Source organism: Empidonax traillii, unplaced genomic scaffold, assembly GCF_003031625.1.
Source record: "Empidonax traillii isolate 1590-97213 ecotype Southwest subspecies unplaced genomic scaffold, ASM303162v1 scaffold268:size1028579, whole genome shotgun sequence".
Lineage (NCBI taxonomy): Eukaryota > Metazoa > Chordata > Aves > Passeriformes > Tyrannidae > Empidonax > Empidonax traillii.
Window position 1 is genome coordinate 408,379 of NW_020955461.1, and position 23,843 is coordinate 432,221.

The window sequence follows — 23,843 nt, forward strand, 5'->3', positions numbered from 1 at the left end:
GACGACTCCTTTCCAGATGCAGCAGAGTCAGTGAGTTTCATATGGATACATCTCAGAGTTGCAGACAGAAGTGCTGCCAGCATTCAGACCTAAAGCACAGGATGTCAGCGGCAACTATGTGAAGCATGAGAGAACAAATACATATGTGGCCCTCACACTGCTTTCTTAGCTGCATGGTGATGTAACTCTTAGTTGTTCCAGGTTTTCTCATGCTGGATATTAAGTTCGTTAAGTAAACAGATTGAAAATGCTCTAACAGCCACCTTCAGAAGAAGCCCTAGAGGTTTAATGTGCTTTAACTTCATGGGTTTAGTTAATTCTTCCAGTTCAGGTCCTCTCTCAGTCTCCCCCCATGTTTACAAGCCTTTAGTGTTATTTTAGCTTTTCGCTCATGCATTCATCATAATATGTGAAAATCAGAGTTGACACAATGACAAAAGTTGTCACACTGAATACATTGTTTACTTGGTTTGAACAGTTATTTTTATAGTCTCTCCAGAGAAAGTTTCTTATTCAGATTTGCCAGAGATACTCAACAAGTTTAACTAGAAACTTGGCATTTCCTCTTCCAAAAATTCTTTGAGTTATATTTTCCAGCAATGGACTAATTGACAACATCTTGCTTTACAGAGGCACACGTTCCTATGCACTTGATTTCCTCAACGTATCTGCACCTGGAGTTTAGGGATCAGCTGTTCAGCACAGCATCACACAGCCAGTAGACAGCTCACCTAGGAGGCACGCTGATCAATACTCAAAATTCAGTTTTGTGTAAATGAGGGATAAAAATCCCACCAACTCATTACAAGGGAGATTTTTCATGCTCAGACTGAGATTTCTTCAGTGTCCTGCACTATATATTTTGCATACTGAATCTCTCACCAATTTAATTTTCCCCAAGGCATTCATACCATTCTAAGGGAAACAACTGTTCTTCTCCAAACCAGTGGAACGAGGCATCATGTTTGACAGGAACGGCCTAAAATTTATGTTTTGCTTGCTTCAAGCTTTGACCTGAATTTACCAAAAAAGTTTCTCCAAGGATAGACCCTTGTTATTTACATCCACTGAACACCATAGTCACCTATGTAATCCAGGACTGTCTGTGTCTGGATTATTTCCATATTGATACCTGCAGACATTTTAACCTGGAGGATGGGTAGAATACTTTAAATTTTTTTGTGACCAATAAGGGATCACCACCATGTTTAAATTTTTAGCTTAGAAATATAACCTCCCACAAATTTGGGCTAGGTAGATTTACTAGCACCATTAAATACTTTATGATATATGCTTTTGGACCCCAAAAACTATGGACCTGTTTGCAAGAACTCTGCAACTATCACTATTAGCCTATAGGGCCGAAAACAATACTCCTAGGTATGGCAAATTTTTTAGTGTGACTTACAATCTACAGTGTAGTGAAGGTAGGAGAAAGTGAGGAGACATATTAATCCAGCAGCAGCAGTAGCCATGATTTCAGGGAGGTCAGTAGATCTTGCCACAAAAAAAGGAGCTGAGATCTGCATCCCAGAAATACGTTTATTTAGGCTAAGATAAATTTAGGGTGAGATTACCACCAACATCCTTCCCAGCTCTACAAAAAAAACCCAAAAGAAATGGCGAGAAAAGGTTAGTATCTGGCTGTCCTGCCAGACACCAGTGAGCAAAGCTGTTTATAAAAGGAACAAAACCCCAAACTTTGTCATTCTACAAAGTCTTGTCTATTACTTTTCCAAATTATATAACATTTTAGACTTTAAGGAGTAAACAGTGTATTTCTGCTTCTGGTTCTTCAAACAGCTATTTGATTTGCTACTCTCAGTCTCTGCCTGGTGCCTGGACACTGAGCTCTATGCAAGCAGCAACACCAGCTCCTCTCAAGCCCACATGGAGCCCAAGAGCACCCAAGAGCATTAGTGTCATGTCCTATTTGGGCTTTATCTTGCTAAACCACATGTGCCCTATCTGTGCCACCCTTCTCCCTTCCCCACTGCTATAAATGCCTGTCCCATCATAGATCACAGATCAGATGTGGAGGCATCACTTTGCTGTGCATAATATTTTTTCCAACTTGCCTTGCAGAAGCAACACACACATCTTTTTAACAGAAAACATAAACTAACCAAAGTAGATCCACGTGATTTGGGAGGTAGATCTCACAGTCTGTCTTGTTCGGGAGGGGAGATTGCCAAATCAACTGACTCTTAAGCAGCACTACAAGGTGCTCCAGAAAGTACTGAAGGAGGTATTCCAGAATGAGATAGTTTTGTATGTGCTGATCCAGACAAAGAGAAGGCTTCTTCCATTTCAGATGACTTCAACAGACTAGAGCTGGCTCTGATGTACACACAAGCTTTCTGTTCAGGATGGACTCAAAACAGTGTGGTCCCATTCCAACAGCTAGGATTGAGAATCGCTGGCAGATCAAACACACAGTCTTTCCCCCTTCCTGTACTTCTACAAAAATGTTCTGTTAGCACTGGCTTGCTCATGTGACAGTGTAAGCAGAGCTTTGACCAGTTTGTTAGACCCTTTTCAAAGCAGATACTTGATTCAAGCAAGTGCTTGTGAAGTCAAGCAAGCAGTAATACACCTGCAAGGTGCTCTGGTATATTTTTAATGCACTGTCTTTTGAGGAGACAAAAAAAAAAAAAAAAAAGTAGAAAGTTAAAGCCACATATTTTCATCATCCTTCTCTTTTGTCCTTGGGGCCTGATTTTACTGCAACCTGTAAGATGGGGTCCTTTAAAACTTTCCCACCTGTAACAACGTGGAAATATCACTCTCTGAACACCCTTTCTGTTTACTAGGGGTCACATAGTGTTAATAATGGGAAAGTCTTAGGGTTTGTATGAAATTGAAGCTTCCCATATTTCTTCTAAGTTGTTGATCTTTACAGTTCAGAGGTGCCAGCTCTGCAGAAGCAGTCACTACTTTATACTAAACAGAGCTTCTGAGAAGCTCCATGTCTCCAAGTGAAAGCCATCTTTCAGTCTTCCACACTGAGAAAAAAATACTGTCAACACTACTAAATTGCAGATGTACTCCAAAAAGACAAGACATAAGTTTCACTGCAGCATCTTCTAGGCTCTACACATCACATATCACTCTGCTTTGTTTTTATGCTCAGGACATCAGTTAAATGCAATTAGTTTACCTAATTTTAACAGGGTTGATCAAAGAGTAATTAAATATCTGCAATGTGTATTTACTGAGGTCTGTAGTTTTGTGTTGTTTTGTTAAAAAAAAAGTTATCTATTAAGGCATTCTTAAGTAGTTGGCCACCAACTGACATAGGAGATACTCAGAGAGGTTAATGGACAAAGGGGAACAATTTCTTTGCTCTGTTTAAAACAGAACTGTTCTTGCCAGCCCTCACAACTGGATTCTCTCCTGACCACACAAGTGTTTTTGCCTGTAATACATTCAGTCCTCAAAAAAGAGACGTTAGAATTTGAGGATGAAAGCAGATTTTTGTAGTGGAAATATTGCAAAGATGTTCTGCCAGAAAAATCTTTTTCAGCAACTTGAGCATTCAACCCAAAATAGCATCTCATGATGCTGGAGTCACTGCATTCATCCAGCATCGCAGTGAAGATATTTGAGCTGGCATGGCTCAGCAGTCTGCAGGAGATATGATGACAGCTTTCTGAGGGTGCAGATTGCTTTTGTTCTCCAGATGAAAACACTCTTACCATGGCAGTCTCAACATTCCCTTCACCAGCCTGGCAAAGCAAGGAATGGGAATGTGTTGCTATGGCATCACTAGCAGAACAGCAAATTTGGTCAAGTTTACTGCAGAATGAAAAACCCAGGGCAATTGTTAGGTACAACTGGAATGTATTTGCTGGTGCATAAATAGCAACACTGCAAAACTGATATATGTCTTACAAAGGCAAGATATTTTTTCTCATCTTGGTAGTAATGCCAACATAGATTATAGGGAAGGAAGTAGAAGAGCAAGTCAGAAAACCTACCAGCTTCACACATGTAGTAGCTTAATAGAAGGGATTTTATAGTCTCTAGTAGATCCCTAGCTGACTGCAGCACCTTTATTGTCTCACAACCTCATCCAGGGATGGGTGAAAAAAGAGCATATAAACTCTTCAATGCAATGCTTTGTCCAGGGTGGCCCAGGATTTCATAAAATTACTCTGTTCAGCTTTAGACATTTACCTCAAAAAAGATGAGGTCAAAGTGGAGAAAATCCAGGTAGAAACACAAACAGCCATTGCTCTAGAAATCGTGGGTTAATGGTGCAAAACTGGATGAATCAGGACTGTTATGCATAAAATATGACCAAGTTGAAAGATGAGGTCAGACACAAATACCTAGGAGACTATTGCAGAGCAGAAGGAAATAATCTGTTCTTCATGTCCGTGGTGGGTAAGACAAACAGCAGTAGCTCCAAGGCAATGAATAGATGAGATGTGAAGAGGGAGTGCCTAATAGCAAGAATGGCAAAGCACTGGATTAAACAGACAAGGGAAAACTCTGTAATCTCTGTCACTATGTCTCCCAATACCCAGTTTGACAAAAGTTTTTTGGTGTGGCAGAGAATGATTCTCTTAGTATGAATCAGAAGGATAGACTTAGGTAACTTCTTGAGTTCCCATCTGGTCCTAGTTTTTTGATGATTGAATTATTTCATAACTGTTAATTGCATAATAAGCACTTATCACAGATTTTCCAGAATCACCTTTTCTTTTCCTTTTTTCTTCCTGACAGGATGCATTTTCCTGTAGTGATAGATTGAATTAAGAAAGGTCTATATAATTCTCTGTAAAATCGGATGGCTTTATATTCTAGTGGTTTTGGTGTGTCTCGGAGGTACATAGACTTTTAAAGAAAGTAAAGCTGAGAAGAAGAAGAAGCTGCAACAATCTTGTTTTAATTAGGCTAATTTAATGTAGCTCTGAGATTTGTTTCAGTATAAGCTTTATTCTATTAAAGTTACTTCATCATCAAAATCCCTCAAAAAATAGATAGATGAAGTATAGGAAAAACATCCATGCTGGCCTTGCAAAAGGAATTTTTATGTTAAAATACTTGGCCACAAATGTCATGCACATAGACACAAACTAGAAAGCTGTCAGATGTGATAGAAATGAAATATAGGGAGAATTAATTTCTTCCATGTTTGGTAATAAACTGCACGCAGGTCATAAGATGGAGATGCAATATTCAAACCAGTAAGCATCTATGATCCAAGTTTTCCAATAAAGATCCATGTGAACTGAAGAAATGTTTGCAGTATCATCTGAATTGTAGGCAAGTGTAATCCAAAGAGAGCCTTCAGCCTCTCATTGCTGCAATTACAGTGAATTCTTAAGTGCCAAGACAGTAAAAAAAGTACTTGAATTTACAGCTGCAAGCTATTCTTCTTTCTTATAATCCTGATAAATATGAATTATCCATTAATTACCAAAATTATTTTTAATCTTCTTAGAATTATCTTAGCTAGTTTTAGCCAGCTCTGCTTTCTGTCTTGCACATCTCTGCTACCCACAGCCTGAGTGGAGTGACATACCTCCAATCAGACACGCAGTGTTTCCCCTCTGTCAGGGACCTACTACACTGCTTCCCAACAACCCATCTCTCCTATCCAGAGCCTGACATAGCCAACTTCACCCCTCATCATGGCCATACTTATCAGCTTATCAGTTGCGTGGAACCTAGTAAGGACATTTCTCTGTGTGCGTTCTCAGACACCTTTTCTCTTCCTTATAAAGTCTAGAAGTGATCCACCAACCTGTAGTGAGGTAAATCATCATTCTTGGCCGCAAGGCCCTCAGACAAAGCCATCCATGGCATGTCCAGCCCTGAAAAAAGAAAAAAAAACATAAAACAAAACAACACAAAACCAAAGCAAAGCAAGGCAAATCGAAGCAAAGGAAAGCAAAACAAAACAAAACTCACAAAGCCCAGTGAGAATCTCCTCCTCCACAAGCTCTAAAATCCAAGGACTGATGAGTAAGCACAAACTTACAGCAAGTTCTGCCTCTTCTTAGCCTAGAGGAATCCTAAATAGCTCTAACACTTCTGCCCAAGTCTTCTGCGAAACCTGTTCGAATGTACCCAAAGGGGAACAAGAGCAGAGACTGGGACTAGTGCAAGTCATCAGACACAGGTATAGTCCTGGTGGAAGTATCGTAGAATCTTTAAGGCTGGAATATACCTCTAAGGTCATCAAGGCCAACCATTAACCCAGCACTGCCAAGTCCGCCACTAAACCATGTCCCCAAGTGCCACATCCACATGTTTTTTGAAGGCTTCCAGAGCTGGTAACTTCCCTGGATAACCTGTTCCAATGCTTGACCGCCCTTTCAGTGAAAAAAATTTTTCAGATATACAGTCTGAACCTCCCCTGATGCAACTTGAGGCCATTTTCTCTTCTGTTGCTTTTTACTGGGGAGAACAGACAGACTCCCACTTGTCTACAACCTCATTTCAGGTAGTTGTGGAGAGTGGTAAGGTCCTTTCTTTTGTTTTCTCCAGGCTAAATGATGCCTGCTCCCTCAGCCAATCCTTGTAAAACTTATGCTCTAGATCCTTCACCAGCTTCATTGCCCTTCTTTGGACATGCTCCAGCACCTCAACATCTTTCTTGTAATGCGGGGTGAATATACAGTTTACATTTCTCTCCAGTCTGAAACAAGACACAGAGAAGTCTCCCACCTCTTCTCAGAGGGTACAGCTCTGCAACAGCAAAACCATGATGAGGGCCCCGGTGAGACAGGGTTTACTCTAGCAGGGTGATTGAGCTGCAGAAAGCACATCTCTCCCAGGGACATGTCCTGGGCAGTCCCAATCTGCCTGCCAGCGCAGGCTCCTCTGAGCTAACCGGTTCCTCCACGTGCACTGCTCAGGGCAAGGGCTTCTCTCAGAAAGGCACGGCCTGCCCAAGTGTCTTCTCTCCAACCGTGTAATTCATGTGTTTCACCTGCAGTAGCTGCTTTGTGTCTATGTATCCCTCAGTTTTCCAGCTCCTGGGTTCAGGCCAGAATACCCACTCGTCTCCCTTTGGGGTCGTGTATAACTAAGTTTCGTCCTACCAACTAATTCTTCACTCTAAGAAGTGTCACCATCCCCAGGCGCTTGGCAGAGCGCAGCAGAGCTCTGCTGGGGGAAGTGTGAGCAGGTCTCTCTGTGCTGCCATGAGGCAGACATCCCTGCTTTCCTTCAAGCAGTCTTCTTTCATGCCTGCAAGTAGGAGCTTGAGCCTCATCATGAAAGTGGTTTAAGGATCATCATCTTCCCCATCCCACTGCTTGGCACAGGATGGTTCCAGTTCTGCTTCCTGAAGCCTCAGCAGCCTGTGCCATTCCATCATGTTGCGATTGCTTCCAACCTGGAGGCACTACGCATTGTTATTGCCTCCAGGCCTGGAGGCCCCATTCCATTTTCTATAGTCGTGTAACCCAGACCCCACCAGGGGACTCAATTGGCTGTGGAGCCTCTAGCAGGCAGGACCCTGCCAAAGGGCAACCACAGCCTGTACTTGGCTCTGCTGCCTTCCAACTATGTCATGTTCCCCATTCCTGTCCCCACCCTCAGTGCTCTTTCTCCAACCCAGCCTCCTAGTCTGGACACCAGCTCTCCATGCCAAGACTTTTGCTCTGGTTTCTGCTTCTGCCCAGCTTGATCACTCCTCCCCAGCTGCCCTCCGGTCTTCATTTCTCTTCTAACCAGAGAGCAGGGAGCCCCGTCCCACCCAAACCCTGGTATATAGGTGTGGCAGCACCTTGTGGGGTTTGACTCCTAGGCAGTGCTCAGAATAATTAAGGAGCCAGATGGATTCCTCCCACAGCTTGGCCGCCCCGGTAGAGCTGGGATGTGCGTACATTACCCCTGCAATCTTGCACGCCGTGTTCTGACACCACACAGCTCCTGTTTTCATGCCATTCCAAGCAGCCTTTGACGGATACAGGTTTGCAGTGTGCAGACAGGACCTTTGCCATGTCGAAATGCCTCCAAGCAGCAACCACCCATGTTGGCAGGCTATTAAGTTTCTATAGAATTTTGACAAGCCTCCAGATGAACATCAAACCATCCCAAATCTCCTGAGGGACTAAGAGTTGGAAAGAAAAAGCTGGGGGGGGGGGAAGAAATTAAAAGAAAAAACACAAAAAAGAACAACAAAAAAAAACACAACAAAACTGATTTCACATGTCATTATTCCCTGCAGCTTTGTAGCTAATTTAGAATCTGTTGATCCTTGTGCCAATAAATAGTTTATCTTTAAACTACCTCTGTACTCAGACTTGGTTTCACCTTCAGATTAGCATTGGTTGTTTAGGTAGCAAGTCAGTAATCTAACAGCACATAGAGAAAAGATATTAGTGCGTATTTGTTCCATTAAGCAGAACCTCTCACAGTAGCTAAACATTTCTCTGGGAAAACTTTCTTTCTCAGAAGGTAAGTGCAGTAATATATGTGCTAATGCACTGCCCCCCAGTGGAGTCGGGCTCTGGTTCAGGAGATCGAGTTTTTCCTAACCTTCACTTGTAAGGTGCGAAAAGAAAATACAGGACGTATGTTAAATCAAAACATTAAATTTACCATTGGTGGAGCAGTGTTAAATGTTTTTAAATATGTTTAATGGGGAGGATGATTCATATCTGATTTTAATTTTTCAGTGCAAGATCATGCTGTCTAAGAATATCTCTTTTCTCGGCAAGTGCTGCAGCCAAAAGAAGCAGAAAGTCTTCACCTGCTTAGGTGTGATGCTTCACATTTCAGATATTCTAAGAGGAGCTATAGGAAGTTCTCATTTTTAAAGGATAGCCAAGTCTAAAATGTCTTGAGGCTGACGAGGTGATACAAATAACCATTTAATGCAGCTGGAAGGAGCTGCATTTGTTCACTACAACATCCCTCATTGTCCAGTAGGAAAATGTGTCACTTTCTGGTTTGTAACAGAAAAGACTATGTTCATTTGATCATATGGAATGTTTCTGGAGATAACTGGCTCCTTGTCTTCCAGACTTCTTAGGACTGTCATTGCTTCACAGAGGTCCCTTTCCTATCATCATTTAGTTTTCCCTACAGCAACACAGAATGATACAAAACCTGAGGTTAGGTTCACAGTTACAGTCACGCTCTTGGCATATCCAAAGACTCTTTTATCAAAAAGCACATTTAGATGACTGCAGATTTTAAAACATGCAGCTAAACATCTAGATGGTAGAAATCAAGACCATTACATCAGTTATTCTCTGGTGTTATCCATTTCATTTTTCCCACAGTACTCAGCCGCAATTCCATCACATAACCTCTGTGTCAGGACAAGGTACTGATTCTGAAACCACATCTCCATGTTTTCTTGTCCCTGTGTCATTGGAATGGGATGAGGCAATAGATGTGCATATGGGTGATAAAAATATCTCTTCTGCTCAGTAGCTTAGTTGGGTTGTAGCACCATAAAAGGCATCTGAATCAGCTAAATTACCAATTAATGGGAGAGGAAGAAATATAAAGCTGATGGGAAATACAGTATATTTTAAGAGAACACATACGCTAGGCTTCACAGGACTCAGCTGAAGGCTCCTGCCTGGTCTCTCAAAACCAGTCTTATTTAAGTGTACTGGGCTGCAAGTTGAATCAGAACTGGCTGATCATGCCATTTTGAAAGGCAATAGCCTTGCTGAAACGGCCAGGGTGCAGTCACAAGGCTGTAACTTTGTAGGAAGGAGGTCAAATGGTTGCTCACACAAGCTTATACCTTGCATGGCTTTGCTGGTGTTGGTGTCTCCAGGTTTTCATGATGCTCATGAGGGTGCTGCTGGGAGAACAGGCACAAAGAGTCAAGTGAGGTCTTTTATTAGACCAGCTGATAGTCCTAGAAAAAAATAAACATCTCAAGCCTAATTCCTTCAGGCCCAGAAAGAAGCAGTAAAATCCATTCTAACTGCAAGGCAGAAGCAAAAACTCTTGAATCAGTCTTGCTATGCTAATAAATCCCTCCACATCAGAGAAAAAAGTGGAGGATGGAGGGGTGTTACCTGGGAGCAAAGTGACAGGCTGTAAGCTCCTGCAGAGGGGAAAAAAGGAGGATGGGGGAGAAAACAGGAAAAAAAAAGTCATTAACACCTGTATTGTATTTTTAAATACATTATTACATTTCTGGTATTTTGTAATTAACCCAAGTTAATTGCAAGCTCTTGGCTTGCATATTTCCAGCCCAGAGGATAATCAGTTTTTACAACTATCTTGCTTGCTACCTTGAAAGGCTCAGCTTGACATAGCCTACTAATGGGTTTATCAGATAAGGTACCACTAGGCTTAATGTATTCCTTAATTAGGAATGTAAACACCTTCATTAAAAAGAAATGAGGGCCTCAGAGAAATTATGAAAAGATTTTATTATTATTGACTCGAAAGAGAAAGTATTCCAACAGAGAAAGCCATTTCTTCCTCATTCTCTGGGAGTGGGAGCGGAGGCACTGTGCTTTGTAATTGCTACCCTACACAGCATGTTAAGCATAGAGATTCCACTCTGCTAGGACATTATCTGAGACTGGGACATCCAGGCTGAACAGAGATGTGAGGGAGAGACGGCCCCTCCGATGGCATGTGGGTATAAATAGATATGTTTGTGTAGACACACATGCCTGTAAACATGCAATTCCTACAGGCATGGCCATATGATGGGCTATTCTCAGCCAAGGTGGTGGGTCTTCCTTCTCTCACCTGTATGTGTGATGGTTGGCATAAATAGCAGCCTTAGCAGGTCACAGCTTGCAACTACCCACAGATATGGGGGATTTGGTTGCTCAGGCATGTTCCTCTGCCTGGCACTGGCACTGGGAGCTATTTTTTGTCCGCTACATCCTATATTCTTGCTGGCACCCCAGGGGTACCCATGCCCACGAGATGGGTCACATGGGAGTCTGCTCAGTGGACCACCCCTCAACATCCTGATTAGGGCACAGGCGCCCACAAGCCTTGGCTAGTGCTGCAGGCTCCCTGTGCCATGCCCCCCAGCCACCTCTCTCCCCTTGGGCACCCCCGGCACGGCGCCTTCTCGCTGTGTGGCCCCTGTTCCTAGTGGAGAGCCTCCCCTCCCTGTGCTCCCTCTCCCTGCTCTTCCCAACAATGGTGGCCTGGGCAGCTTGGGATGTAGTTTTGAATTTAAATGCAGCCAGCCTTTAGTTTACAAAAATAATAAATTCCCTTCAAACACAGTTATGTAAAACGTAGAATAATAAAAAACCTAATGTTTGTTGGCAGCGTACGTATCCCTTTGTCTGTAAGACAGAGGCCTATTGACAAACAAGAGGCTTTTCTGGACTCTAACATCAAGTACCGAAGTATACATGGCCACCACCTAATACTGGCCCCATTACATTTGCCAGACACTGAAACTGTTGCACTGTTGTTTTGCACTTGTAAAAGTAGAGTTCATGGCCAGGATCCTCCCTATGAATCCTGCCCTGTGCAGGGACCTGCCCAGGGGCATCTTCAGAGGTACCAGCATGCTGTGCTGTAGTTCCCTCCCACTGCAACCTGGCTGCTATTCACTGTGCCTGTAAGATGCAGTGATTCAGATGTTTTCATGTAAACCATGGAAAAAACAGAACTGTGTGTTGACCTCTCTAACAATATTCTGGCTTTTAGCTGAGAAATGCAAATGTGCTGCAGAGCTAAGAGCAGGCATTATTTGTTGAATGGTCACCATGGGATTTCTATTCTATTTACAATTTCAATAAATTCTGTCAATGGTCGCTGCAGGAATTCACCTCAGTTCCTTCCTGTAAAGTATTTCTAAATTACTCCACCTCTTTCCTATCCATCAACCATTATGTTTTTAAAGGATGACAGTCTCTGCACCATGCTAAAATTCCTCTTCTTCCCAAATACTGTGAGCTTTGAAGGTACTCAGCAGATCCCAGGAACAGACCCTGAGAAACAGAAGCGAAGTGTGAGCTCAAATCCATGTTGGTCTTAATAATGGAAGACAAGACTCAGGCTGTTCTTACTATGTTATCTGTCATCTAAAACACATAAAGCATGGTAAAAAGGAAAACATGTTTGAAAAGCACCATCATTGCTTTAGTGGTTTGTATTTTCCTAATAAGCTTTTAATTTTCTGCTCTGAATGGAAAGCAATACCTGTCTCAGGAGAGCTTCTGAATCTAAATTGAGTTGTTTTCATATCAGCAATTTTTCCTTGCCTCTGGAAGCAAAATGCCATACATAAGTTTCCTCTCCCTCAGGCAGGGGTAGATGGGGAAACTTGTTAGGAAGTGGTGATGGAGAAAGCACTGAGCTGATAGGTACTGGGACAACCTGGTACACAGTGAACGACTGTATTGCTGCTCATTAATTATTTCCCTAGAATTATTAGGCTGGGGAGTCTAACGTGTTCATCTGCAATTTTTCATGGCAATGTAAGATCCATCTTCCCACTGTTTCCATGGAAAACTCAGATCCCCTCTGGCAGCTGTGAGCTGGCAGCAGGGCAAGCTCACCTGGGCAGCAGAGAAGGAGCTCTGCCTGGGGGAGAATGGGGCACGGCCCTAACATGTCTCCAGCACACTGCTCCCACCCCCACCATTGCCAGTGCTTCTTAAAAGAAAAGCCTGAGCACTCTGAAAATGTATATGTAAGCAAGCAAACCAGAAGGAATAATTTGGGCCCTGTGCCTTGTTAGCGCCCCCTTTTCACAAAAATGTATGCCAGCCATGCAAAGTGTGTTGGAAACAGCCTTCCCTTCTTTGCTGCTTTTGCTTTGTTCCTGCATGGTAGTCTTTTCTTTTTTTTTCCCCTGAAGACATTTTCAGAAAGCTGATGGCCCACCTACATGAGAGCCAACACGTGTCTTTATGTGAGGTGAGAAAGAAGGTTCAAATACAGACTTCCAGACGTAGTTTCCAAATAAGCAGGACTACAAGAGGCTTGACTGTCCCCAGCTCCTCAGCACATATTGCCCCCATGAATAAATTAAAAAATCTTTAATGTCTCCTCTTGTTAATGCAGTTCCCACTGGAAAAAGTCTTGTTTCTGTGCCCAATCGATCAATTATTTTTCTGAGATTGTTGGCAGATCACAGGGGCAATTGAAGTATTATGTGTAGCTTGAGATGTTTTCACTTTCTTTTGATGTTTCAGGTGAAAAGGAAAGATGGAGTTGTATCATTTTAGCACTTTTTACATCTCTCTAAAGTAATTGATAAAAGTGATAAAGAAACAGTGGGAAACAGTGTAGTTGGTGTTGTTGAACAAATGTAGTAATGTTCTGTCCAGTATTTTTTCATAAAAATACAAACTATAATCAAGGTTATGAAATAATTTTTTTCCATAATTTCTGTGTTTTCATTTAGTTATGCTTTTCTAGGTTTATTCTGTCCCTAAGCTTGCAGTGCCATCATTGTCATTCAGTGATGGGCTCAGAGAACCCTCTTCCCTCCTGAAAGCAAAACTCAAACTGCCTCTTTTTTCACAAGTCTGGAGCTCGACTGAGCTCTGCTGCTGAACTCTGAAGCCTGTGGGGCCCTGCAGTGAGGATTAAATGCTTATCTCAATTAAGAAGGATTTAGCAGCATCGGGAGCATGCAGAGATTATCTACTGAGCTCATGCAAAAAACTATGGCAATCTTTGGGAAAGGTGGTTTGCGAGGTTCCTCCCATAAAACCTGGAAATCCAGGGCAAGTGCTGGGTTTGCTGGTGGTCCTTGTGAATTATATACAACCTGCCTACCTTTATTTATATGAAAGCATTTGTCTCACATTCTGCTGTTTTTAGTAGAGATCTTGGATGTGGATTTATGATCGATTCAGATTTTCCAGCTACTTAGGTATTACATTCATAGCCACAGGCCTGATAACCAAACAGCTTAGGAAACCCCAGAAAAGAAATTCATACAGAAATATCAGAATTGGCAATGTTGTTTGAGACGGTGTTTGTGACTTTCCCTCTCAAAAGATTGTGTCCTTGAAGTATATCCATGTCAGTGATGAAACTAAAGAAATACAGAGACACCAAAAAGTCCCCACCTCTCTACAGTATTAAGAAACATACTTCTATACTTCAATCCATGGGTTTGTTTTCCTCCTCTTTTCAACTGAATTTTAAAGAACAAAAAAGTCTATGACAGCAAATTATTTTTGCACTGTATTACTTACTGAAACCAGGGAATTAAAAAATGTCTAAGGTCATCCATCAAAAGCTGTGAGCTTTAGCTTAGACCACCAGCTGTAGTAACCTCATTGTTTGCACATTTCATATATTTACTCTGACTATACTCATGGATACTGTAAATATCATGGCAGTGCTACCTTATAAAGTAAGTAAATTGTGGAATTTAAAGGTTAACTGCAATGAATGTTGCTTTTCCTCCTTTAGACAGCATTTTCTGCCTGATGATTTATTTATTTATTTGTTTGTATCTACCAGTTCTTGGTAAGAAACCACAAGGACTGTATGGAACCACTTTTCGTCTGAGAGAAGAAATATTTGAGCAATAGGTTCCCAGTCATCCCTTTTCCTGTTCCCCAAATTTCTGCCTTGCATTCTATGGGAGAATAGCTGAGACAAGGAGTCTCTAGCATTTCTCTCTGTGGTTGCCACTGGGAAAATAGTCTTCCCTTTCCTGTCAGCTTATGTGTATATTCTTGCCAGCTATTAACGAATATGCCCAAAAGACAAATATAGCTGTAATTAGCAACCCCCGCTAGTCATGATGAGGCTTGCTGTGTGTTGCACACCTGATCCACAAAGACACAGGTCTGTGTTTTACACCTCCTTTCCGGAGACACCCACACGTCCCAAACAAAAACACAAATCAGAATCTGTGGAAGGCTCGGCAGACAGGCTGTCAGAGATCCCAAATTCCTTAGAAGTGATACCATAGTCCCAGGAAAAAATACACATCCAGCTCCTTCCCACTCCCCGCTTTATGCCATCCCACAGGAGACAGTCATTTGCTTCAGCCAAAGTGGAATAATTAATTAAGAACTAATTTCTTTTAATTATTAGGGGCTATAATTACTGGTCACTCTTCTTCCTGCTTTTTGTCAGAAGCTGTCTGGTTGTCCATGTCTTCATAGATGTCAGCTAGACAAGAAAGGGATCTTGGCACTAGAAGATCCATTGTTGTGCGGATGGGATTAATGAGTGACAGATAGCATGGTGCAGATATAATTTAACATGCCTGAAAACTGAAATCAAGCCCACAAGCAGCCTGGCATTTCTTGGCAGATACCTTCAGGTATCACCAAGCTAACTCCCTATGGCCCATCTACCTCCCCTCACTCCTGTGTTATAAAATGGAGGTAAGTTTTTTAACTCCAAAGGATGAAAAAAAAAAAACAAACACAAAAAACAAACAACCCAAACCAAAACAAACAAAAACTCAACCAACAAACAAACTAAAACAAAAACCAAACAAACCCAGTAGAAAATAGCACAGCCAATTTATGGCAGTGTACTTGAATGGGAAAACAAATACTTAAGTGTAACTTTTTAATATTCCAATATGGGGAAAATGTCTCCCCTGTAGTTCTAATTTGACCATGTTTAGTACTTTGAAATGGCTTTTTCCAGTTAAAAAAAAGTATTTCCCATATGCTTGACATATTGCTGCATATAATGATGGAATGCAAAGAAAAAAAATGTATGTTTACATGCAAAGCATACCCCACATGCATATTTATATTAAGAGACAGAAAAATATTTTATTTATCTATGTATAACTTAACATTTTCAACATTTTATGTAAATAAATGCCAAATGGAGAATACTGTATTATACGTTAGTGGGATACACTTCTTCAGTTCCATTTTTCAAATCTGGCTATGATTGCACTCAAGTACCTCAAACAGCAAACATCTGGGTGGCTTTAAAACAACTGGAGCGTGTTTTTGCTGTAAAACATATTATTACTGTAAATTTACAGATTCAAGATTTACAGTTGAAATTTTTGGTTCTGAGCAGCCTCAAACTGGATTTATAATAAATATGATAATTTTTCAGTATCAGTGGGGACACAGCCTTAATAATTTTAATATCTAAGGTCTAACAAACTCTTTTATAATTAGAGTACAGTTTAACAGATATGTGCATTAAGACTCTACCCTTGGAACCTTTCCAAGCAACTGCACTGCCATAGACAAAGCCTTCATCCAATTTACATGTTTGACACTTTGTACAATTGCATGACTATTTTCCATCTCTTAGCTCCAGATTTAGGACAGTTTATCTCTGATTCTCTTTTGTTTCTAGGTTTCAAAGTGCAATTTCCTGCAGAAATGAATATACTCATAATTCAGGTTGTCCACCCACCCACCCAGTTACCTGTCTCAGCTAGCCCAATTGCTGGAAGGAACGTATAAAGCAAGTTCATAGCTTGATGCTGGAGTGATATAATCTTTGCTTAATCTACTTAGTGTTTAAAAATGTAAATGTTAGCAGCTATCTCAAATACTAGAGCACTGCTCTCATGTAGGTTGTATACTCAAATGTGGCACAAAGCAGTAATTGTACTCTTGTGGGAGACTAAAAGTCTCCCAGTGTCAGACCTGGAAAATTGAAAGAGTAGTTTACATCTGCTAGGACCAAAGTGTTGCAACTGTATCTCAAACATTAGCAATTCGAAGCTCTAAAATCCCTAGGGCATATTATATGCTGTAACAATATCATTAAATGTGTTGTATCATGCTAACAAAACAATCTGTGCCTCCTTTTCCAGTCTCTTTTTTCACCTTATAAAGAAATCCAGTCCATGAATATGTAATATTAGCTCTTATTCAAAACTACTCATTTTAAGAAACTAAATAAATTAACATGTGTGTTTGTAACACTGATTGCAGCCTTTCTTTCCCCCAACCGTTTTAATAGCAATTCAAAGTTTGGCTCCTTCATTGTGTTTAACTTGTTAAATCTGCAGTTTGCTTATCAAGAATAAAAAGCAGCTGATGCTTCCCACAGAAGGCAGTTCTGGGCTTTCTCAGTGGATCCACAGGAGCCGTCAAAGAAAGTGCAGCCCTGGTGTGCTGACTGCTCACACTGTTTGCCATTGATTCACGCTCTGCTTTGGCCGCTGCAGCCAGATCTTTCCTAGACAAACCTGATCTAGTGTGGTCAAACACTAAGTGGTGTGGACACAAGCCGGGCTACTGATCCCCAGTCCTCTTTCATTTAGCGGTCAAGATGTAGTTCTCGGCTCCTCTGGGAGGATTTCTCAGCAAGCCAAGAACTGTCAGAACTCAAGATGTGGCTACTCATCTTTCACAGGTTCTTGTCAATATGGCAAGACTGAATTCCCTCATGCCATTGTGTTCTCAAAGAGAGGAAAGAGATGTGCAGTCAGGGTATGTAGCATGTGTGTGCGTGTGCACATGCACATCTCCCCCTCTCTTTGTTTAGATCTCTGGGCATCACTCCCATGTAACCTTTGTTCTGCTTATGAGCCCTTCTGTTCTTATTTTGGCAACACACAAATATTTACTCATGTTCATAAACAATCACCAATTCTATCTTTTCAGGTAAAACATCAAGAGAGCATGGCTCACCTGGGTGAATGTAAATGGACTCACGTGTTCCCTTTCCTGGTGGTAGGTACTTATGTATGTACATGTCTCTCTAGTGTGCAAATATAACAGGGTTCTGCTTGGGTTCTTCACAACCATCTGTGAATTGTCATGGCGGAACTACAGATGACCTAGGGACTGAAGCTCAATGGAGGGATCAGTTTTCATTTAATAAAAGACCTGGGCAATATGCTGCTTGAACTGTGGCTGCTAGGGAGGAAGGGGAAAAAAGAGGACCCGGGGTGGGGCAGAGGCAGAAGGCAATGGAAGCACTGATTAGCCTGTGTGTCACATGAAGCACAGACCTGTCATGGTTGAGGCCCAAGGCAGTGCATTATCTTAGGTTGATATAGTTGTCCATTGCAGTCACTTTTATGAAGGCTCATTAGAGCTGGGGAGTATGAGGGTGCAAACTGAGGCATTTCCTTCTGCAGGAGAGCACGAGGTTAATAGGTCAGGAACCACAGCTTTCAGTATTTTAATGAGCGGCTGTGCCAACAAGCATGAACATCAGTGCTCTGAGAAACTCTCAGAAAGACCAGGTTGCTGAAAAATGCATCTGCTTCCATTCCACATAGTGTTACCACTTCTACTTCTGAGCTTTAGGGGTGTTTCACACTGCAATGCTGGCCCTGCTGTCTGCTGAGCAGCTGGTCAAGGGGAGGGGGTGAAGCGTGGAGAAGGAAAGCAGTGGAAGTGACAGTGCTCTGGGATGCTCTCTGGTGACAGGTCTCCCTGGTGTACTCTGTCAGCGCTGAATACTCCAACTGCGGCGAGAATGAATACTACAACCAGACCACTGGCATGTGCCATGACTGCCCCAAGTGCGAGCCGGGTGAAGAACCTTACATGGTAATTGCAGCTTCCTCTGCTGGTGGGGGACACATATCGAGCACCAAATGTGAAAAACAAGTGCTTTGCTACATGGTGGTAATATATGGATAGGAAAGAAAATGAGGAAGGACAGAGGTGCTTAAGCAGGAGCGCTCACACTTGCAATTATGCCGAGGGGAGAAAGGCATCATGCGTGCATGCCACTAATCCACATGCCAGGAGCAGCCTCTTAAAAGTGATACTGTAAAAGTTCAAAGGTAAAAGTTCCACACAGAGTCTCTGCCAGTCTGTTCTCTTCTCAATAGTTGTTTAAAATCTGATGCTGCTGTTCCGGCATGGTGTGATAAATCGGTTAGTCTGGCATGCTTGCTGGCCCCCCACACCAGCAATTTACTTTTGCTCTCCTGCTAAGATATTTTGGCACTAGAGGAACTTGGATGTTTCTGCAACATTTTAAATTATGGTTCCTAAGTAACCATTTGATTTACAACAGATAATTGTTGCTTATTAAAAAAAAATAAATTACTGAAATCCTGTTTGGTTTTAATGGGATAAACATCCTATTGCAAACATTTCACACAGTTGGTAGTCCTGAACAAGGACGTTTGAATAATAACCAGTTGGTTTTAGTTTTATGTAATCTAAACGTAATGTTCAGCTGAGACATGTGAGTTCAGAGGTTACAAAATCTCATCCAAACATTGCCTTTTGTGATATTCCCTCTGGGCTCTCCTAGCGTGGAAGCTGCTGATAGCCCTGCTGCAGCTGTGTTTCTCCTGTAGTAGTCTCCTCCACTCTTCCATTTTCAGTTCAGCTTCTATCTAAGCAGCAGCTGAAAGTCACTTCCACGATTTGCTGGGCTATGATAGAAGTAGCTATGGGGGGCCCCTTACAAGGAGTATGATGCTCCAGTTCTCCCTCTCCAGCACACAGCATGCTGCATCCTTATATCCCTGCATGGCCTTTTTAGGACTGACACTAATGGGCCAAACAATAGACTTCTCTCCCTTTGTGCTGCAAAGCCAATGAACCAGGCTATGAACATTCTCTTTTGCTAGAAGTTGGTGTGCAGCACAAGACTGCTTTTCAGTGACTTTATGTTGTTGCAGACATGTGGATATGGCACCAAAGATGAGGACTATGGCTGCATCCCCTGCCCTTCAGAGAAGTTTTCCAGAGGAGGTTACCAGATATGCAGACGGCACAAAGACTGTGAGGGTTTTTTCCGAGCCACAGTCATGACACCTGGTGATCAGGAGAATGATGCAGAGTGTGGTCCTTGTCTCCCGGGGTAAGGACTTATCCACAGACCTTTGCTATACCCAAGGCACCGGAAAATACTTTCTTAATGTCAAAGTCTCTGACAGCCTTTCTTCATGCCCTAGCTGACTGTAGGGGAAATTATGGTGAATTATGCTTTTTTGTCTCTGCTAAAACAATACATTTAAATGTTTCAAAAGCATTGGTGAGGTTAATAAATCACAGAATCATAGAATGGTTAGGGTTGGAAGGGACTCTAAAGAAGATGTCGTTAATCTTACTGAAACCTCACTGAAGAAATAGCTGTTTGGAACAACTAGAAAACTTTTTCTCTTACTAGAAGTGGGAAGGGAACAAGCACAGGTGTGCAGTGCCATTTTAAATGCTCTAAGAAATCCAGCTCAGACTCCATCTGTAGCTTCAGAAGGCCACCTTCTAGGTCCTGCATCCTGCATCCTACAAATGAGCTGCATGAAAATGTCTTGGATACCCTGTAGGGTCTATGCAGGCACTCTCGCGTGTTTGGGAGCATAAAATATCTCTTCTCCAGATGTGACCAGCTGGCACATTTGTCAGCAGTTGACAGCATTTGCAAACGTAGCTGTTAGGTGAGATTTACCAAGGCATTTTAGTCTCTCAGGATCCTTTCTAGCCAACAGAAAAGGGCCTAAGGAACTGCTAATGTAGTGTGTATGTGCTGTTGTTCAGATTCAAAACAAGTTTCACGGCTGGCTGAAGGGGCTTAAAATAGATAGTGTTTACTAAGTCCATCTTTGTAATGGTCTCTTATGCTCTGGTATAATTCTGATAGGAATGGTGACAAAGATGGTTTTTTGTAGGGTGAGTAAACTCTAAAATACAACCTCACCTTACATACCTTTTCAGTTTCTGCCACTGTGCCACTTTGGTTTAGGGAGAAATTCCTACTGACATTTGGGTTTTGTGCAGTTTGCACATACTGGATAACCTACACTCCTTATAGCACAGAGAACCCTGTTAAAGAGGCCCTGCAGGCTTCCAGGTTTATTATATCAGTGAGTCTGTGTGAAATTTTCACAGTTTACAAATAAAATTAAGGACTTGTCTAACTGCCAGCCAAACAGACTGATGATGTGATTTGAAAAGAGCTCCCTCTTGACTTCCCCTCATACATCATAAAGAGCAAGAAACTTAAATAGTGGCCACAGTTGCTATTTTGCAATTTTTGTCAGGACTAATGAGGTCACCCAGGTGGTAGTAGGGTGCTGGCTGAAAATAATCAGCTTGCACAGCTGGTGCTTGGGGAGAAATCTCAAAACATCGTGTTTGCACAGGTGTAGCCTGTAGCAGAAACTGGCCTGCCGGAATTTGGCTGTGTGCCGCTCCTGTGCAACTCGCAGGTCCCGGGATTGTTTGGCAAAGCTGGCAGTTAGGAAGAAACACCCTCAGTCCAAGCGTGAATAGATGGAACTCTCAAGGTAAACTAAACATGGGCTAAAACCAGCTCTGAAGCTGCCCTGACTCCTCATGCTACTTAGAGTCCTCAGAGTTTGCCCCCGGTGTCACAGGGACAGCCAGACATCAGGGTGAGTAGCAGCTGGCAGAGGGCTCCCTTGCCTGGGCAGTAAACCTAAAAGAGCCCCTGAGTCAATATGAGGGGGGGGGAAAAAAGGTTTCCAATTTCAGAGGACTGCTTCCATAATGTGCTGCTGATCTTCCCAAAGTAACAGCCCACATCTGCATTTAGGGACATCCCATCCCTTTGCTAGATTTCACCAGCTCAGTAAAGCGGCCCAAGGAAAAGATGAACATATGGCACATTCTGAGCAAGAGTTTTCAGACAAAATACCACTGAACTGGCAGCCTTTTCCAGTGGCTACAAGTGTCGTCCTTTATACTTCATCTTAAAATAAGTGCTGGATAATTATATATTTTCCTTCTGGTTTTGTTGTTGTTTGTTGTTGTTGATGGTGGTTTTTTTTGTGTTTGTTTTTTTTTTTTTTTTTTCACTCTTATAATCAATTTCAGGGAAGAAAGAGACCTTTGGTACAAGAGAAGGAGTCATCCACTGCTTCTCTGTCTTTCCTCCAATATAAAATAAAAATAGCACTGTTACACTTAAAAAAAGGATGCAAGACTGTGGCCAGGAAAGATTTTAAGGGCTTAGCTCTGAAGCTGTGATCCTCAAAACCAAAGTCCAGTTGCCAGTGAACTCTAGAGGTACCTAGATTGAACCTCCTGGGACACTGCAGGCTTTGTTCTCTGCTCCTGCCCAGAAGCTCTTCTATCATGCCAAATAAGACAGGTCAAGAATGTGGAAATTAGGTGTGAGTCAGACTATTTCCCTCAATGGGATGATCCATTAGGTGTTCCTGGAGTGTAATTGAGATCACAGCTAACTGCAAGCAGCCACAGCAGGTCAGAGCAAGGGTCCCTTTAGCCTGGTCGTCTGACTTCTTTCAGTAGTGACCACTAGTTGAAACCCATGGAGGAGTAAGAACAGGCCAAGTACATAAGATACATATCCCTTATGCTGCCCCAACACCTATTTTCATCTTGAATTAAGTCCCAAGTCTCCTCACAATGTAGAATTGCAATGGGATAATTCTTTCTAAATGTAGTCAGAGATGCCTCTGCTACTGAGGCTTCCGCTTCTCATGTGTTCCATAGTTCCAGCAAATCCACATTCAGTTCTCTTTTCTGAGATGTTTTAAGAGAAGCAGTGAACTCTCATTTGTTTTCTGGATGAAAAGGTTTAGCCAGTGAATTTCTAATGAAATTAAGACCCCTCATGCTCCCCCACCCCATTCTGAATAAGGCAGCAGATGCCTCCACCCATGTGCTCACCGACTTCTTACTGTCTCTCTGCAGTCTGTCCTTTGCGGAGAATGGTAGTCCCTGCCCTCCTCCACCTCCTGCCCTAGTCCCAGGTGCCCTGGTCCCTGCAGGACAGCAGACCTAAACCTGGGTCCAGGTCCCTGAGTGTGACATGGCACTACCAAGGTTAACCCAAGATAAACCACCATGATGCTAAGCAGGAAAACAAGTCCATTTTTCAGTCTAGCTTTTACTCTAAGGTTTTGCCTGTAACACTTTCAAACCTGAGCCTGGCAGGTGCCAAGGAAAGAAAGAATGAGTCTCATAGTGGAAGAGTAATACTGTGAAAATTCATTATTTCATTACCGGGCCACTTCTCCTCCATAGTTAGTGACATAAAGTGATCAGATATTTCCGACCTTACCTTTAATATCTGGTGCACTGAAAAGTAACCAGAAACACAAGTCTGTTGCCAGTACTTCATGGGGGTGAATCACTAATGTTTGCAGCTGCAGAGTTTCCTACTCAAATGGGTCAACAGTTGCCTACCATGAGCATCCTCTTCAGTTTTCTGCATTCCACCATCCTGCATTGTGGCGAAAACCAAGAATTATTCCACCAGCTTGATTTAATTAACTGTCAGAAGGATTGTTTGCCTTTCCTAAACCACCGCAGTTATTAGACTGTGGATCCTAACTGTCCTGTATTTTTCTTCATAAATTTATATGTATCTTTGGCCTTCCACTCTTTTGTTTTGTGGTTTGGCAATCTTTTCCTGCTTATTTATTAGCTGCTTTACAACCTGATATTACATAGGCTCCCATAAGAGAGGAAGGATGAAGTTTTGCTCGTGAGGGAAGGGCAGAGTGGCAGATGGGGCACAAGAGACATTTGAAGGGAGGAGTGAGGGTGCATCTTTTAAAACCAGTAAGAAATGAGGAACTATGTTCAGTTCACCTGCTCTCTGAGGTTCCTCCAGTCCCTGTATCTCCCTTGCATCTCTATGTACTCCATTTGCTGGTGCTATATCCCTTATCTGGATCATTCATTAGTGCACAAACTGATTTTGATGAACAGTGTCAGCAGTGATTTCCTAACAATACATACATTTTCCAGAAAAAAAAAGAAAAAAGAAACAAACACCAACCAACAAAACTATACTGCACATGCATAGACAGGTACATACGAGCAGAAAACAGATTCCCCATTGTATAAAGTGTTTGTAATGTCAAGTACCTGTCTACACAGAATGGATGATGAATTTATTCATCTCTTCATTAAGATCTGTAGTCATTTACAAGTGATTTGTAAAGACATATCCATAACATCAACTGTGTGATGTTACATCAACGTATGTATGATTTTGATGCAATTTACTCATTAAGGTGCATGTGGATCCAACTCTTGCATAACCAATTA

General features: G+C 42.1%; 1 protein-coding gene across 1 annotated transcript in view; it reads left to right on the forward strand.

The window, feature by feature from the left end:
* The window catches only part of EDAR (ectodysplasin A receptor), a 69,966-nt gene that overhangs the window by 25,524 nt on the left and 20,599 nt on the right, over positions 1 to 23,843 (forward strand). The window contains exons 2-4 of the mRNA XM_027889652.1: positions 17,490 to 17,558; positions 18,264 to 18,386; positions 19,478 to 19,659. Coding sequence (XP_027745453.1) covers positions 17,508 to 17,558; positions 18,264 to 18,386; positions 19,478 to 19,659 — 356 coding nt within the window. The 5' untranslated portion in view covers positions 17,490 to 17,507. The remainder of the gene's footprint in view (positions 1 to 17,489; positions 17,559 to 18,263; positions 18,387 to 19,477; positions 19,660 to 23,843) is intronic.